At 42.6% G+C, this 15750-nt stretch overlaps 2 protein-coding genes across 5 annotated transcripts in view; one reads left to right on the top strand and one right to left on the bottom strand.

The window, feature by feature from the left end:
- Window positions 1–15750, top strand: part of AGK (acylglycerol kinase) — an 83843-nt gene that overhangs the window by 59474 nt on the left and 8619 nt on the right. For all 4 annotated transcript variants that reach the window (XM_027075625.2, XM_027075627.2, XM_027075626.2 and 1 more), the window contains exons 11-13: window positions 5476–5533; window positions 9877–10024; window positions 10462–10559. In XM_027075625.2, the coding sequence (XP_026931426.1) occupies window positions 5476–5533; window positions 9877–10024; window positions 10462–10559 (304 nt within the window). The remainder of the gene's footprint in view (window positions 1–5475; window positions 5534–9876; window positions 10025–10461; window positions 10560–15750) is intronic.
- DENND11 (DENN domain containing 11) overlaps window positions 11864–15750 on the bottom strand; it is a 55756-nt gene continuing 51869 nt past the window's right edge. Inside the window, exon 10 of the mRNA XM_027075623.2 lies at window positions 11864–14072. The gene's annotated coding sequence lies outside the window, so the exon portion shown is untranslated. The remainder of the gene's footprint in view (window positions 14073–15750) is intronic.

Here is a 15750-nt window from a genome sequence, read left to right as displayed (position 1 = left end):
GGCTCCAGGCTCTGAGCTGTCAGCACAGAGCCTGATGCAGGGCCCAAACTCACAAACTGTGAGATCATGACCTGAGCTGAAGTTGGACGCTCAACTGACTGAGCCACCCAGGCTCCCCTATACCACATCTTCTTTATCCATTCATCAGTCAGTGGATATTTGGACTCTTTCCATAGTTTGGCTATTGTTGATAATGCCGCTATAAACATTGGGGTGCCTGTGCCCCTTTGAATCCGCATTTTTGTATCCTTTGGGTAAATAATAGTGCAATTGCTGCATCATAGGAATAGTGCTATTTTTAGTTTCTTGAGGAACCTCCATACTGTTTTCCAGTGTGGCTGCACCAGTTTGCATTCCCACAACAGTGTAAGAGGGATCCCCTTTCTCCACATCCTCACCAACACCTGTTGTTTCTTGGGTTGTTAATTTTAGCCATTCTGACAGGTGTGAGGTGGTATCTCATTATGGTTTTGATTTGTATTTCCCTGATGATGAGTGATGTTGAGCATCTTTTCACGTGTCTTTTAGCCATCTGGATGTCGTCTTTGAAAAGTGTCTATTCATGTCTTCTGCCCATATTTGTTTTTTTGGTGTTAAGTTTGATAAGTTCTGTATAGATTTTGGATACCTACCCTTTATCTGATATGTCATTTGCAATTATCTTAGCCCATTCCATCAGTTTCCTTTTAGTTTTCTTGATTCTTTCCTTCACTGTGCAGAAGCTTTTTATCTTGATGAAGTCCCAATAGACCTGTTTGCTTTTCTTTCCCTTGCCTTCAGCCTTGTGTCTAGTAAGAAGAACCTTACACCTAAAGGACTAGAAAAGGAGCAGCAAGTAAAGCCTAAAGCCAACAGAAGAAGGGAAATTATAAAGATTAGAGCAGAAATAAATAATATAGAAACAACAACAATAACAAAAAACAGTAGAAGAGATCAATGAAACTAAAAGTTGGTTCTTTGAAAGAGTAAACAAAATTGATTAGTTTATCAAAAAGAAAAGAGAGGATTCAAATAGATAAAATCACAAATGAAAGAGGAGAGATCACAACCAACACCACAGAAATACAATTATAAGAGAATGCGATGAAACATTACGTGCCAACAAATTGAGCAATCTGGAAGAAATGGGCAAATTCCTAGAAGCTCACAACCTACCAAAACTGAAACAGGAAGAAATAGACAATTTGAACAGACCCATAACCAGCAAATAAATTGAATCAGTAACCAAAAATCTCCCAACAAACAAGAGTCCTGGGCCAGATGGCTTCCCAGGGAAATTCTACCAGACTTTTAAAGAAGAGTTAATACCTATTCCTCTCAAACCGTTCCAAAAAATAGAAATGGAAGGAACACTTCCAAACACCCTATGAAGCCAGAAGCCAGCATTACCTTGATTCCAAAATCAGACAAAGACCCCTAAAAAGGAGAATTGTAGGCCAATATCCCTAACATGGATACAGATATTCTCAATAATATATTAGCACATTGAATTCAATAGTACATTAAAAGAATTATCCACCATGACCAAGTGGAATTTATTCCTGGGCTGCAGGGCTGGTTCAATATTGGCAAATCAATCAACATGATACACCACATTAATAAAAGAAAGGATAAGAACCATAGGATCCTGTTGATAGATGCAGAAAAAGCATTTGAGAAAATACAGCATCCATTCCTAATGAAAAGCCTCAACAAAGTAGGGATAGACGGAACATACCTCAACATCATAAAGGCCATATACGAAAGACCCACAGCTAATGTCATCCTCAATGGGGAAGAACTAAGAGCCTTTTCCCTACAGTCAGGAACAGGACAAGGATGTCCACTTTCACCATGACTATTTAACATGGTACTGGAAGTCTTAGCCTCAGCAATCAGACAACAAAAAGAAATGAAAGGCATCCAAATCAGCAAGGAAGAAGTCAGACTTTCACTATCTGCAGATGACATGATAGTCTATGTAGAAAACCTGAAAGACTAGCAAAAAATTGCTAGAACTAATACATGAGTTCAGCAAAGTCTCAGGATACAAAATCGATGTGCAGAAATCTGTTGCATTTCTATACACCAATAACAAAGCAGGAGAAAAATCAAGGAATTGATCTCATTTGCAATGGCAGCAAAAACAGTAAGATACCTGGGAATAAACCTAACTAAAGAGGTAAAAGTTCTGTACTCTGAAAACTATAGCACACTGATGAAAGAAATTGAAGAGGACACAAAGAAATGGAAAAGCTTTCCGTGCTCATGGATTGGAAGAACAAACATTGTTAAAATATCTATACTATGCAAAGCAATCTACACATGTAATGCAGCCCCTGTCAAAATACCACCAGCATTTTTGTGTAGAGCCAGAACAAATGTAAGATTTGTATGGAACCACAAAAGGATAGCCAAAGCAATCCTGAAAAAAACAAAACTGGAGGCATCGCAATTCTGGATTTGAAGCTCTATCACAAAGCTGTAGTCATCAAGACAATGTGGTACTGGCACAAAAATGGGTACATAGATCAATGGAACAGAATAGAAGACCCAGAAATGGACCTACATCTGTATGGCCAACTAATCTTCGACAAAGCAAGAAAGAGTATCTGAGGGAAAATAGTCTCTTCAACAAATGGTGTTGGGAAAACCGGACCACTTTCTGAACACCAGGCACAAAAATAAATGCAAAATGGATGGAAGACCTAAATGTGAGACAGGAAACCATCAAAATCCTAGAAGAGAACCCAGGCAGAAACCTCTTGGACCTCGGCCAGAGCAACTTCTTGAGATGTGTTCTTTTTGAAAGCCTAGCTACACACAGTGATACTTGGAAATTGAGAGGGTCAGGCGGATGCTGACTATGTATTTCTTGTATATTCTTGTAAATCTATCCACTGTATAACTCAAGCCTAGCAGATTGAGAGACCGCAGGCTGCCTATCTGAGAGGGAAGAAAGGTGGACGCCTGGTGGTGTTTGGAGCTGGAAGAAACAAACCCGTGGAGTCAGGGATGAGAAGCTGTCGCTGGCTTCCACAGAAATGGACTTATTTTTGCAAAGTTCATTGTGCTAAATGAAACTATTGGCTTGGAGAGAGGGTGTGCCGTGTTCTGTTAGAAGTGGAGGGTGGTGCAGGCAAAGGCTTCCTGAGGTGGGACCAAGGAGACACTGCATGAGGTTTGGTCCATATCTGGTGGGTGGTGCCTTTTTTTTTTTTTTTTTTTTTTTCCTTAACATCGGACTTACAGGTTTAGTGCAGTTTAAATGAGTTATGATCGATCTGACACATAGCTTTCATCAAAAAAACTCTTTCCTCATAGGCTTTCCTACCACACTTTCTTTACGGAAATTTCTCGTACTTGTCTCACTTTTGTATCCTGTCGATGAAGTTCCTGAGAGTGGAATGTCAGGGATGGGTTGTATTACACTATGCCCTGCAGTTGTTCAGCGTTTCACATTGTTTTTATTTGCAAGATTGCCATGATTACCTTGACTGCACCAGTCACCCTAGGTTTTATCTGTGATCTCGAATACCAGCAACTCCATCAAGAGGAATTGCTTAGTTTTCCCTGAAAGAGTCTGATGAGAACAAATGGCTTCCTGAAATGTGTTCATTGACAACTGAACACTAGCATAGGTCATAGGGATATCTCACACACTTGTCTGTATTTTGGTTGGTTTTGGAACAGGGACTTTAAAATTTTGGGTGGTGGTTTCTAACACCTCGAGTAGGACTCGAGTTGCTCCGTGTGCTGTGTGGGAAACAGTAGGCTTGCAAGCCATGGTTTCCTAGCTGGCCATCAGGCTACGAGTGCATCTCAAGTTCTGCTATTGGTAGAGATGAGTGGAACTATGGATAGTGAGAAATAAACCGCCTTTCTCTCTGGCTAGCTGGGAAGAGAAGTCAATTATTACGTAAGCTTAAATCAGATGATCAAGGCCCTCATTAGTAGCATCACAGTATTAACCTGGATAATAATTAGGATGGTTCCACATGGCTCATTGGAGCCTAGCAAACCTCCTTATTCTGGCATTCAAGGCCCAACTTAATCTGTCATCAACTCTAATTCCATAGTTACAGATCTTTACTTTTAAGTTTTTGCTGTGGGTGTTATTCTCAGTGGTTCCTGTGCCTTTGCTTCTCTTCTTGCCTAGAATGATTCCTTTCCCTCTTCCATGTATCTAAATCCAAACGATCCTTCTAAATCCCACACCTTTACTTTGCTCCTGAGCCATTCGTTATATAGGCGTGGCTGCTCTGACGATTTTCGGCCCTCAGTGATTTCTTATCCCTTCTTGACTCTCCTTACCAATCAACGGCGATGGGTTTATACCAATATATATATGCATGGTCATTTATCATTTTCTGCTACTTTTTTGGGTTTTCTCAAATTATAAGCCTTCAAAGGCAGGAATTTTATACTCTGTATTTCTTCTGTTTGCTTCATATACATAGTAAGTGCTAAATAAATGCATATTGATCAGAATCAAATAGGGAGCACTTCAGATGTGCTGGTAGGGGCCGGAGAGGAAGAGGAATCTATTTTATGCCACTTTTCTAGTTTCCAGTAGTCCTCTTTCTCTTTACGCCAGGCTTTTATGTATTTAGCAACATGAAGACCCTCTTCATTCCTAGATTTAACACTTGCCATTTTAAAGCTGTATAACATGAGTAATGTGAAGTTATGCTGATTTACAGATTTTAATTCTGAGTGTGTGTGTGTGTGTGTGTGTGTGAGAGAGAGAGAGAGAGAGAGAGAGAGAGAACATGGTATACAGGATACAGTCACTTAGCTTGTGAGTCACACACCAGATCACCTGGCATCTGCCTCTCATTGTGGCTTCATTGTCCTCCACTCATTGCACTTTTGAATGTAGACTCCACTATGTTCTCTGGTTGAAAGTGTACATTACAGTGATACCTGGGAATTGAGAGAGTCAGGGAGTTGCTGATTATGTATTTCTTACAAATTGCAAGGATCTATATCCAGTGTATAACTAATTACACGCTGTTCGACGCAGCATTGAAATGCAGATTAAAAACTTAACTGCCTTACTTTTTTCTGCTAAAGCACAATCCCTAAGCCTCCAGAGCTCAGAGTAGAGTGTAATTCTTAGTACACCGCTCACACTAGGGGGCTTATGACTAGTGTTCCCAGTAGAGGCAGAAATCGAATGTAGTGTCCTTCATGAATGGTCTCTATCATGTTGATAGTTCCCTTAATTTTCTTTAAAAAATTTTTTAAAAATCTTTATTTATTTTTGAGAGAGAGACAGAGTGTGAGTAGGGGAGGAGCAGAGAGAGAGGGAGACACAGAATCCGAAGCAGGCTCCAGGCTCCGAGCTGTCAGCACAGAGCCTGACGTGGGGCCTGAACCCACAAACCGTAAGATCATGACCTGAGCTGAAGTTGGATGCTCAACCAACTGAGCCACCCAGGTACCCCAGTTCTCTTAATTTTCTAATTAGATTTTTATCTTGATCTTTCTCAGGTACTGGTACCTTGGTCCCCTAAAAACCAAAGCGGCTCACTTCTTCAGTACTCTTAAGGTAAATGCAATTTACAGTGTAGAAATTTGCCCTGTGTTACTGTGTTGTTAGTCTGTGATGTGTGTATTTGGATTTTTAAAAATCTCTTGCTACAGATACATATGACATGCTCCAATGCTGTAAAATGGGGGATATTTACATAGGTACGAATGCAGAAAGCATTCCTGTTAACTAAGCAGTCACCCCTCCTCTACCAGCTCATTCCCTCCATTACCAAACCCATACTTAATTTGTTGTTGATATTCCATTTCTTTTTGCCTATTTATTCACTCACTCTTGCCAGACAAACCTGAAACAGAATGACCTAGATCTCATCAGTGATTTGTAAGGGTATCTGTATTAGTATCTGGAAATGAATTGGAGATTTGTTATCTGAATGTATGATTGTACAGACTTGTGTATAATGAAGTCTGCTTCAGACAGTGCTAGCGAAATATGCGTAGTAGTTACTGTCTTGGACGGTACAAATAAAGAATATTTCCAACATTGGAGAATGTTCTGTCGGGCAGTGCTGCTGCTATAAACTATACACTGAAAAATGTTGGCATAGAGAAAAGCTGAACAATGTGTATTAATGGAAATGCTAATAGAAAAGTCATCCTTATCTGTGGGTGATCTATTATATTCAGCTTTTATATAAATCAAAGCTCTAAACACAAAATTTGGCAGGTCAATCTGAAAATTTGCAGATGAAGTTTGTAGTGAAAACCTTGGTTCTAATGTTAATATTCAGAGTATCAAGTGTTTTTCTAACTATAAAAGTGATGTATGTCCATTGCAAAACATTTGGAAAACAAAGCTCCCTTTACCTTCTAAATAAATTCCCACTATGTTAAAGAAATGTAAAAACATGAAATCCCTAAAGTACTAGGGGTAACCAATTTACATGATTATGAAAACGAACTTGGAGGGCAATGCGTTTCTACACCGAAAGCAGACTAAAACGCAAAATGCATTGTTACTCTTGCTTAAGAGAATAATTTCAGTGGTGGAGTAGTAGGTGCATTTAGGAAGAATAGAGTACCTATTTAAGTTGTAGAGTAGGGAGAATGTGAACTGGTTCCACCATTTCTTTAGTGAACAGTTATTTTTTTTTTTTAAGTTTATTTTTGAGAGAGAGAATGAGAGCGGGGAAGGACAGAGAGAGAGGGAGACAGAATCCGAAGCAGGCTCCAGGCTCTGAGCTGTCGGCACAGAGCCTGATGTGGGGCTTGAACTCACGAACTGCAAGATCACGACCTGAGCTAAAGGCAGATGCTTAACCTACTAAGCCACCCAGGTGCCCATTGAACGGTTTTTAATATCTTTTGTGGCAAGCCCTGCTAATGCTTGGAATACAAAGTCAAATAAGTCCGGTTTCCTGCCCCCAAGAAGGAGAATGTGAAGGACAAATAAATCCGTGGTTTGGCAAGTGCTGGGAGAGCATGGAAGGATGAGGTGGGAGCAGAGAGGAGGGGCACTCATATCTGACTCAGGGACAGCAGTCTTTTCAGAGCAGGGAACAGTTTTACTAAAGTTTGAAATCTGTACAAGACTAGATCAAGGGAATTCTGAGTGGAGGAGCCACTGTGGGATGGCCCTGTGCTGTCACATGGCCAGTGCAATAGAATGGCAGGAAGGGGGTTTGGGGGGGTTGGGGAGGGGCCGGTCACGGCAGGTCTGAATGTGGGATCTAACTTATACCATTAAAGTGTTGGGGAGTTACTGAGTCTTAAGCAGGGGAGAGACATGAGCAGGTATGCATTTTAGAAAAGTTACCTGTCAGCAGTGTAGACAAGAGATGGCAGTGGGCGGTTAAGGCGAGGGCATCAGATCGAAGATTGTGGAAGTAAGTCAGGTGGGAGGGGATGAGGCCCACATAGGGTGAGAACAGTGCGTGTCGACAAGGAGGATAGATTACAGAGATACTGAGGTTGACCCCTCACAAGTGGGAAGGAGAGTATGGGACCCCCAGATTTCTGGTCTCAGGGACTAGTTGGCTACCTAGAGTTTTCCATCAACATTGCCAATATTAGAGTAGGATCAAGTTTGTAAAGAGAAATGAAATGTTCAGTTTGGCATATACGGAGTGTAACCTCCCTGTGGTACAGGCCAGTGGAGGCATAATTGTGACTTTGGTCTGAAGAAGCCGGTGTAGACATCGTAAGTGTCTGAGTGCCATTGTGACTGTGGGTTGGATGAGGATGTGTGCAGGACAGATGGTCAGGGATACAGGGATGGCCCCAAGCAATGTAAGCATTTAAAGAGCCTCAAAGCTTCCTCCGGAGCCGGAGCCCGAGGGGAGGGAAGTCCCCGGAGGGGACACACGCACATTGGTGGGAGCCAGAGCCTCGTGAGGCAGTGGCACAGAGGCTAAATAAGGGCAGGAAAGTGTCCCCTGAGCTCGGCGGCCTCTGAAGGTCTGGTCACCTCCTGAGTGGAGCTGCTGAGCCACATTGAAGCAAGTTAGGGAATAAATGGGAGGGGAAGAAGTGGACACAGAGGATTGGGCCACTCCTTCAGGAAGCCTGACTTTGACGGGAAGGAGATAGAAAAGGCAAAAACTAATGAGAAATATGGGGCCGGTGGAGTGTTGTTTTTATTGACTGGAGAGAGAGCCGTGTCTTTATACCCTGAAACGAGAAAGGGAGACTAGGGACAGGTGAGGGGAGACACAAAGCGTGACTGAGGTGGCAAAATGCACGCGCAGGAAGGAGGGCGTGGGGCCCACGGACGGGCCTTGAACAGAGGAAGGGGAGCCCTTTTCCTTGAGACAGAAGAGAAATAAAGCAGAGGTCCAGGTGGAAACAGGTTTACAGAGTGTTGAGGCAGTTCTCACTGATGTCTCGATAGTCTCGCTGAAGCGTAGGGAGCAAAGTGATCTGTTGAAAACGAGGTGGGTGGTAGTGGGAGGGGGGATTTGAAGAAAGATGAACACAGGGAGGTTGAGAAGGATTATCAAATGACATTGAGAACCTGAGACCAAGAATTGTGACACTCATGTGCCCCTTTCCCTGTATCAGTTCTTAGCTGGAGTGTTGTTTGCCCTCCTAATAACACTGAGCCATGATGTACAAGTACAGAAACCTAGTGATAAGACTGATCCAGAATAGGGGCTTTTCAGGGCCCCTACTATGGAACACCAAAGACATAAGAGAGCCAACAGTGATGGGAAAGGAGCAATTTGAAGTAATCAACTGTTAATTAGGTACTGAAGGAAATGGGGTCAGGGACAGGAATTCTCAATGTGATTAGAAATGTGGTGTGGTTAGGATCTTCATGGCTCTAAAACTAACACCCCTGTCTTCCTCTTCTGAGTCTGAACCAGGTTATGAAAGCAAATGCAGGAACCAGGCAGAGGGAGATCAAAATACCAGCCTTATAAATGTCAGCAGGAGTAAAGGACACAGCTTAGATAATACGGTCACAATCAGATTTCCGAGTACTCCAAATTGAATTCATCCCCTTAAAACGTCTCCTTCAGGGCAGACTGCTGTAGGAAGCAGAGTCCCCAGGACGGCCGCTTTCAGAGAGAGAGAGAGAGTGAGAGAGAGAGAAACCAAAATTGTTACTCCTTTGTAATTCACTGCATGGGACTCTGAGAACAGGGAGGAGTGGTTCACCCTAAGAGGTATATTGAGCACAAAAGAATCAGTCAAAAGAAGAATATGGGGTGTGGTTAGAGAGTAGGATATCAAGGTTTTAGACCTTCATGGTGGAATAGTTCTGGGTAACAGGAACGACCAGGATGTGGCCATGGAAATGGGTGGCTTGGGGCGGGGATTAGAGATGATGTCAAGGACTGAGAGGCTAGGGTGTTGTTTTAATTATTCCTGTAGTCACTGATGAGGTGGGCTTGGGGTGTCAGGAAGTAGAAGACAAAAAAATCTAGAGTGTGAGAATGATGGACTTGGAAGCCTTGGGCTGGATCACGAGGCTGGCCGAAGCCACTCTGGCCTCTGTGTGGAGTACGATTCCAGAAGTGAAGAAGGTATTCGATGCAGCGGGACTGCACGCGTGTCATTTTTGTGTCATTTTCTGTAAACCGAAGATAAACTCATTATGGGATGATTGTATGCTCATTCAAATGGTTGTTTTTGGAGAAGCGTAAGCAGTGGAGGTTAGTCCACGTGGACCTTCTGCTCTGTGAGAGCCGTGGAGGCAGCAGTCACGGAGTTCATGGTTCTCAAGATAGAAGACAGGCCTTTGGTAGGAAAAGAAAGCTTGGGGACTCCACGCTCCAAAGTAGAGATGATTCCAGTCAGTGAGAGATTATTAATTAGCGTCCAGGCAGGTGCAGGTAGAGATACTCCCAGAGTTGGGACCGGTGTGTGCCTGACAAGCTTCTCTCTTCACATTAAAAGGAGTGGCCTCAGACTCATCAAGCCTCTATCTCGTACACGGGACCCACAGAGAGACTTCCCAGTGGAGCAGAAGAGACCCCTCCCCGGCCCTCTTTGTACAGGAGAATCCTGCGAAGGCTCGCGTCCTACTGGGCCCAACCGCAGGACGGTGAGCCGTGTGGTGGTGCCGCGGCCCGTTCGGGACTGCCTGGCGCGGGCCCCAGATCAGCGCGAGAGACTTCTCTTGCGCAGGGGGAGCCTTTCAAGGATGCTTGAATTAGCCGTGTGTGCGCCACAGAGCAGGACCCGAGTCAGCACAGCGTCCCGGATGTGGCAGCAGCCCGTGCCTTTGCTGACCAACTGCGGCTCCCCCGTTCTGTCACCAAGCTTGATGTTATTGTGGCTGCTTGGGTAGGGGTGTCGCAGGCGTAGAGATGCCACTGGCGCGTGGCTCTTTGTCCTGTGTGTAAGAGCTGGGGAAGGAAACGGGGAGAGTCAGCAGCCAGGCTGAGGAGGCCAAGCGGAGCAGCCGGCAGCTGGCCCTTGATGGGGCAGTGGTGGAACGCTAACGGGAGCACTTGACCTGAGTCTCATGCACCCACGCAGCCCTGTCCCAGGAGCTGAGCCCCGAGGTCTGGAAAGAAGTGCAGCTGTCCACCATTGAACTGTCCATCACCACACGGAACAGCCAGCTGGACCTGACGGTGAGTGTGGCTCTTTATTAGGAGAGCATTTGGTATCTGGGAAAAGTGACCGAGAGAGAGGAAAGGAATCGGGAAGAAGAGGGTGTGGTGTGCTTTTAAGGAATAATAGCAATGAAAAGAAACAGCAAGTGAAGAGCCCGCTTAACGGGCTCTGAGCAAGGATTCTGGCCACTGCTTAGTAGACACGAAAAGTTGACCTGTTCCTTTTTGTCGCGGGAATAGAAAATTGTGGAACTTTACCTGAGCGACTCTCCATTATTTTTGTGACTACATTAAATGTATGGACTTAGGTCCCCAGGAGAAAAAAAGATATATATACATACATAGAATCCAGTCTGTTGACATACACTGTCCAGTGCAGTGGCCTCTAGACCCGTGGCTCTTTGGGTTAAATAAACTCTAGCACTCATTTCTTTAGCCACAATAGCCACATTTCAAGTGCCCGTTAGCCATAGTGGCAAGTAGCTACCACACTGGAAAGCACAGATACAAAATGTTTCCGTTAGTGCAGAAAGTTCTGGATCGTGTCCCTATTGACAATGCACCAAAAAATGTTGACATAATACAGAGGTCGGCACACTGGTCTGCCACCTGTTTTTGTATAACCCACAAACTAAGAATCGATGTTACATTTTTAAATGGGTGTAAGAAAATCAAAAAGAATATTTTGTGATGTGCAGAAAGAATAGGAAATTCGAATTTCAATGTCCATAAGTAAAGTTTAATTGGAAGAACCACGTTCATTCACATACATGCTGTCTGGCTGCTTTCGTGCCATGACGGCAGAGTCGAGTAGTTGCCACAGACTTTCTGGCCCCAAAGCCTAGAATATTGACTCTCGGGCCATTCGGAGTTTTCTGACCCCTGCTACAGAGAAAACCTTAGCAGTTTATGCTAGTGAGAATGCTAATAGAAAAGTTGTCCTAACCTGTGGACCAATTACTAAGATCGGGTTTTATGTAGATCCAAGTAGTATGTTTACACTTGACCCAGTCAGTCTGGAGACTGAACGTGGGGATTGAACGTATGAGTACAGTGGGGAGTTCGCCTCTAATGTTAACAGAGTACTGATTTGTTTTCCAACTATAAGAGTAATATGTGTCCGTTCTATAAGATTTGGATAACACAGCTTCCTTCCCCTAGATTAATTCAAGTTGGATTAAAGAGTTAAATTAGAAAGATAAAACCATGGAAGCACTCGACTGAAAGCTAAGTGATTATTGATGTAAACTTGGGGAGGACCAGGTCTTTCTAAGCATGGCATCTAAAGCAAAAATCATATTGATGCATTTGCCTACTCATAATGAAAGAAACTATAAACAAACTTTTAATGACAAATTGGGAAAAAGAAGTGATAGAGCAGGAGTTAATAGCTTTCTTTTATAACAAATTCTTAAGAAATAGGCAGAGTACTAATATAAATAATAGGCACAGGACAAGAATAGAAATTCACAAAGGACATAAACCTGAAAAAATAGCTTACATTTGCTGAATGTAAGCGAGGCACTGTCCTAAGAATTTTACATAGTGTCAACTCATGGGATCCTTAGAACTACCTTATCAGGTAGATGTAACTTTTATAAACATGTAATGGGCAAGGAAACAGAAAAGACTCTCAACACCGAAGAAGTGCAAATTAAAATAATAACTATTGAAATGTCCTAAATTAAGCATGCTAGTGTGCCCTGTTGGGGTCGGTGGGCAAGTGGGCACTCTCGTGCATTTCTGCTGGAATGGTAAATCAGAACACCCTTTCTTGATGGCATCTTGGTGATCTCTATGAGGCATCTAAAACATAAGCACACCTTTGGCCCTGTTGAGTATGTTTCCAGAATTTATGGTACAGGAACAGTCAGATGCGTACATAGTGTAGACATGCCCTTCTTACATGATGGGATTCTGAACACACTGGTGGGAGTGAATGTAGTAAGGTTGAAAAAATAGTTTTTGTTCCGGAGGATTTCAAGAAGAAAGATAAAATTTCTAATTACGCATTGCTTTTATACCCAGTCTTTGATAATGTGTGTTTCTAGTATTTTGTTCATGTTCTTCATCGTCGTTCTTTTCTCTGATGATGGAATACCAGTGAATGGATGGAGTTCAGTCGAGGATGTGATTGTGGCTCAAGATTAGCCACATGCAATTAGGAGAGTGTAGGGTACTGTGCTGCTTATCACCCGTAGCAGCACATTCATTTCCTTGTTCCACACCTCTTTGTAGAAATAGAAGCAAATGCAATAAAATAATTCAAAGACAATGATGCCGCCATGTAATAGCTCAAAATTCATTTATCGTTTAAAAAAGTACATTCAGAGTCAAAGAGGCTTTAAGGGGTGTGGAGTGTGTGCAAATTAGGATCTCTTGTTCAGCTTTGTTCACTGTATTTATAATAGCAAAGTGTATGAAACAAATGAACCAAGGGACTGGTTAAATACATTCTGGTGCATTTATTTAAAATGTTCTCTGTGTACGGACATGGAAAGATAGTTATCATATATTGTTAAGTGAAAAACCAGGCTAGTGTGGTATGCATCACATGATTCTATTTTTATTTTAAAAAGAAACACTTTTACTCTCTAAAAAAAAGAAAAAAGAAAGAAACACTTTCACCTATAATTGAGTTTGGTGAATGATGGAGGCAGGGCTTCAGTTTTATAATCTTTTCTGATAGAAAGCCAGTTGTCCAAGCAGCATTTACTGAATTTCCTCACCCTCGTCTCCCCCATCTGCTGTAAACCCCCGTTGTATTGTAAGTGTAGGTATACATGGACGTGTTCGCAGTTTCTCTCTTCAATTGATCTGATTTTCTAGGCCTGGATTAGTACTATGCTGCTTTTAATTATTATCGTTTTATAAGTCCTTCAGTGTTTTTCTTCTTAAAGAATCTCTTGGCTGTTCTTGGCTCTTTGACCTCTATAAATTTCTTAAAAGGTTTATTAGGTTTCACATAAAAATCTGTCATATTGATCAGGATTACGCTGAATCTGTAGATCAGTTTGAGGAGAAATGACATTTCTATAATATTGACTCTGCTATCATATGAAGTGGCATAGCTCTTCATTAGGTTTTTAATGCCTTTCAATGAAGTTTTATAGTTTTCTCTAACATGTTGTCTTTTGTTGGATATATTCCTGGTTATCTTAATTTTTGATGCTATTGTAGATAGTATCCCTTAAAAATTCATTTTCAAATATTTTAGGTGGACATGTAATTGATTTTTTATAGATATGTGATCAACAATCTTATGACCAAGTTCTGATTTATCATTTATGGATTCCTTTGGATTTCCTATGGATTCATCCATATCAGCTGCAAGTAGTGCCAGTTTTGTGTTTCCTTTCAACTACTTGGCCTTCTAATCTTTTCTCTCATCGCCGTGGCTGGGACCTCATTTGAGTGTTAAGTATAAGTAGGGCTAGCAGATGTCATTGTCTTACTCCGATGTAGACAGAAAGGTTTCGTTGCCTCATTCTTGAGTTTGATGGGACTTTTTAAAAATGTTGATTTACTTTTCTGAGAGAAAGAGAGAGAGAGACAGAGTGTGAGTGAAGGGAGGCGTGGGGAGAGAGGGAGACACAGAATCTGAAGCAGGCTTCAGGCTGAGCTGTCAGCACAGAGCCCGACGCGAGGCCCAAACTCATGAACCGCGAGATCATGATCTGAGCCAAAGTCGGACGCTTCACTGACTGAGTCACCCAGGTGCCCCTTGATGGGATTTTTTTGTAGACACCTTTTGGAAGATGAAGGAAGTTCCCTTCTGTTCCTAATTTGCTAAGGGTTTTTGTTTTGTTTTTTTTTTTTATCATGAGTGGATATTTAATTTTATCACGTCCCTTTCCAGCATCTACTGAGCGAGTCTTCTCATGTAATTCTGTGTGTCTACGATGTTGATTTTTGCACATGCACTATTTGTAAAAAACAAATCCTAGTCTTCCGTGTATAACTGTCTACTTCTCCCCTTAGATGGCTAATATGCTTTTCAATCTCAGTGTGTCCACAACAGCTCCTGTTCTTGACTTCCACCCCTGGATGCTGGTGCTCCATCCAGACTCCCCATTGCTGTTGACTGTAATTCCATTCTGTCTGTTGTTCAGGCCAAACATCTTGAAGCCACCCTCTTTCCCCTCCACATCTTTGTGGAAGTGCTGGTGGCTTCACCTTCTAATTACTGCCAGTGCTTAACATGATCTCCCTGAGTCACTGCTCTAAGCCACCATCATCTGCCTGGGTGATTCCAGTGGGTTCCCAAGTGGTTGCCCTGCTCCCCCCACCTTCCTCCTATTCTAACTACAGCAGCCAGAGAGGTCCTATTAAAATGAAGCCAGATCATATTTCTCTGCTTAGAACCTTCCAGTGACTCTTCATTTCACTCAACCTAACAGCTAAATTCCTTGGAATGGTCTATAGGCCCTAGGGCTCTGGCCTCCCTTCTTCTCTGACTTCCTATTTTCCCCTTCTCTCGCTCTACTCCAGCTACACTGGCTTCCTCACTGCTCTTGGGCTTGTCGAGCATGCTTCCATCTTCGGCGCCTGCCCTGGTGGTTCTCTTTGTGTGGATTGCTCTTCCCTAGGCCAGTGGTTCTGAGTACAGTCCTTGGGAAGTTGTTAGAAATGGACATTCTCGGGCCTTACCCCAGGTCTACTGAGCCATAATCTGAGAATGGGGCCAGAGTCTGAGTTTTAACAAGCCTTGCAGGTGATACTTGCTGAAGTCTGAGAACCACAGTCCTGGATATCCACGTTGTTAATTCCCTCACCTCCTTGAGGTGTCTGCTCAGAGATCACCCTCTCCCCACACCCCTGCCACCTGAGTAAGGCTCACCTGGACCCCTACCACCCGTACCATCTGGTGTTTCTTGTGCTAGTTTTTATCTCACGTTCCTAATAAAGTCTCCTATACTTCTAATATACTTGTTTTCTAATATATTCTGTAATTTACCATGTATATTTCTATGTAATTTGCTATTTTTGCACTGATACACTCTCACATGCTTCTAGTATATTCTATAACTTATTATGGTTAGGGTTTATTTTTATTTTTTATTTTTTTGGTTATCTCCACTCCCCAGTCAAATATAAACTCTTCGTAAGCAGAAATAATTGTTTTTTTTAGTTCACTGATGTAACTCACACACCTAGAAGAGTTTATGGTAGTTGACACTCAGCAAGTTGTTGGATAAAAGGTGAACCT

The sequence above is a fragment of the Acinonyx jubatus genome, chromosome A2, assembly GCF_027475565.1.
Source record: "Acinonyx jubatus isolate Ajub_Pintada_27869175 chromosome A2, VMU_Ajub_asm_v1.0, whole genome shotgun sequence".
Classification (NCBI taxonomy): domain Eukaryota; kingdom Metazoa; phylum Chordata; class Mammalia; order Carnivora; family Felidae; genus Acinonyx; species Acinonyx jubatus.
Note: the sequence above shows the minus strand (reverse complement) of the source record. Positions and strands in the feature narration are given on the sequence as shown.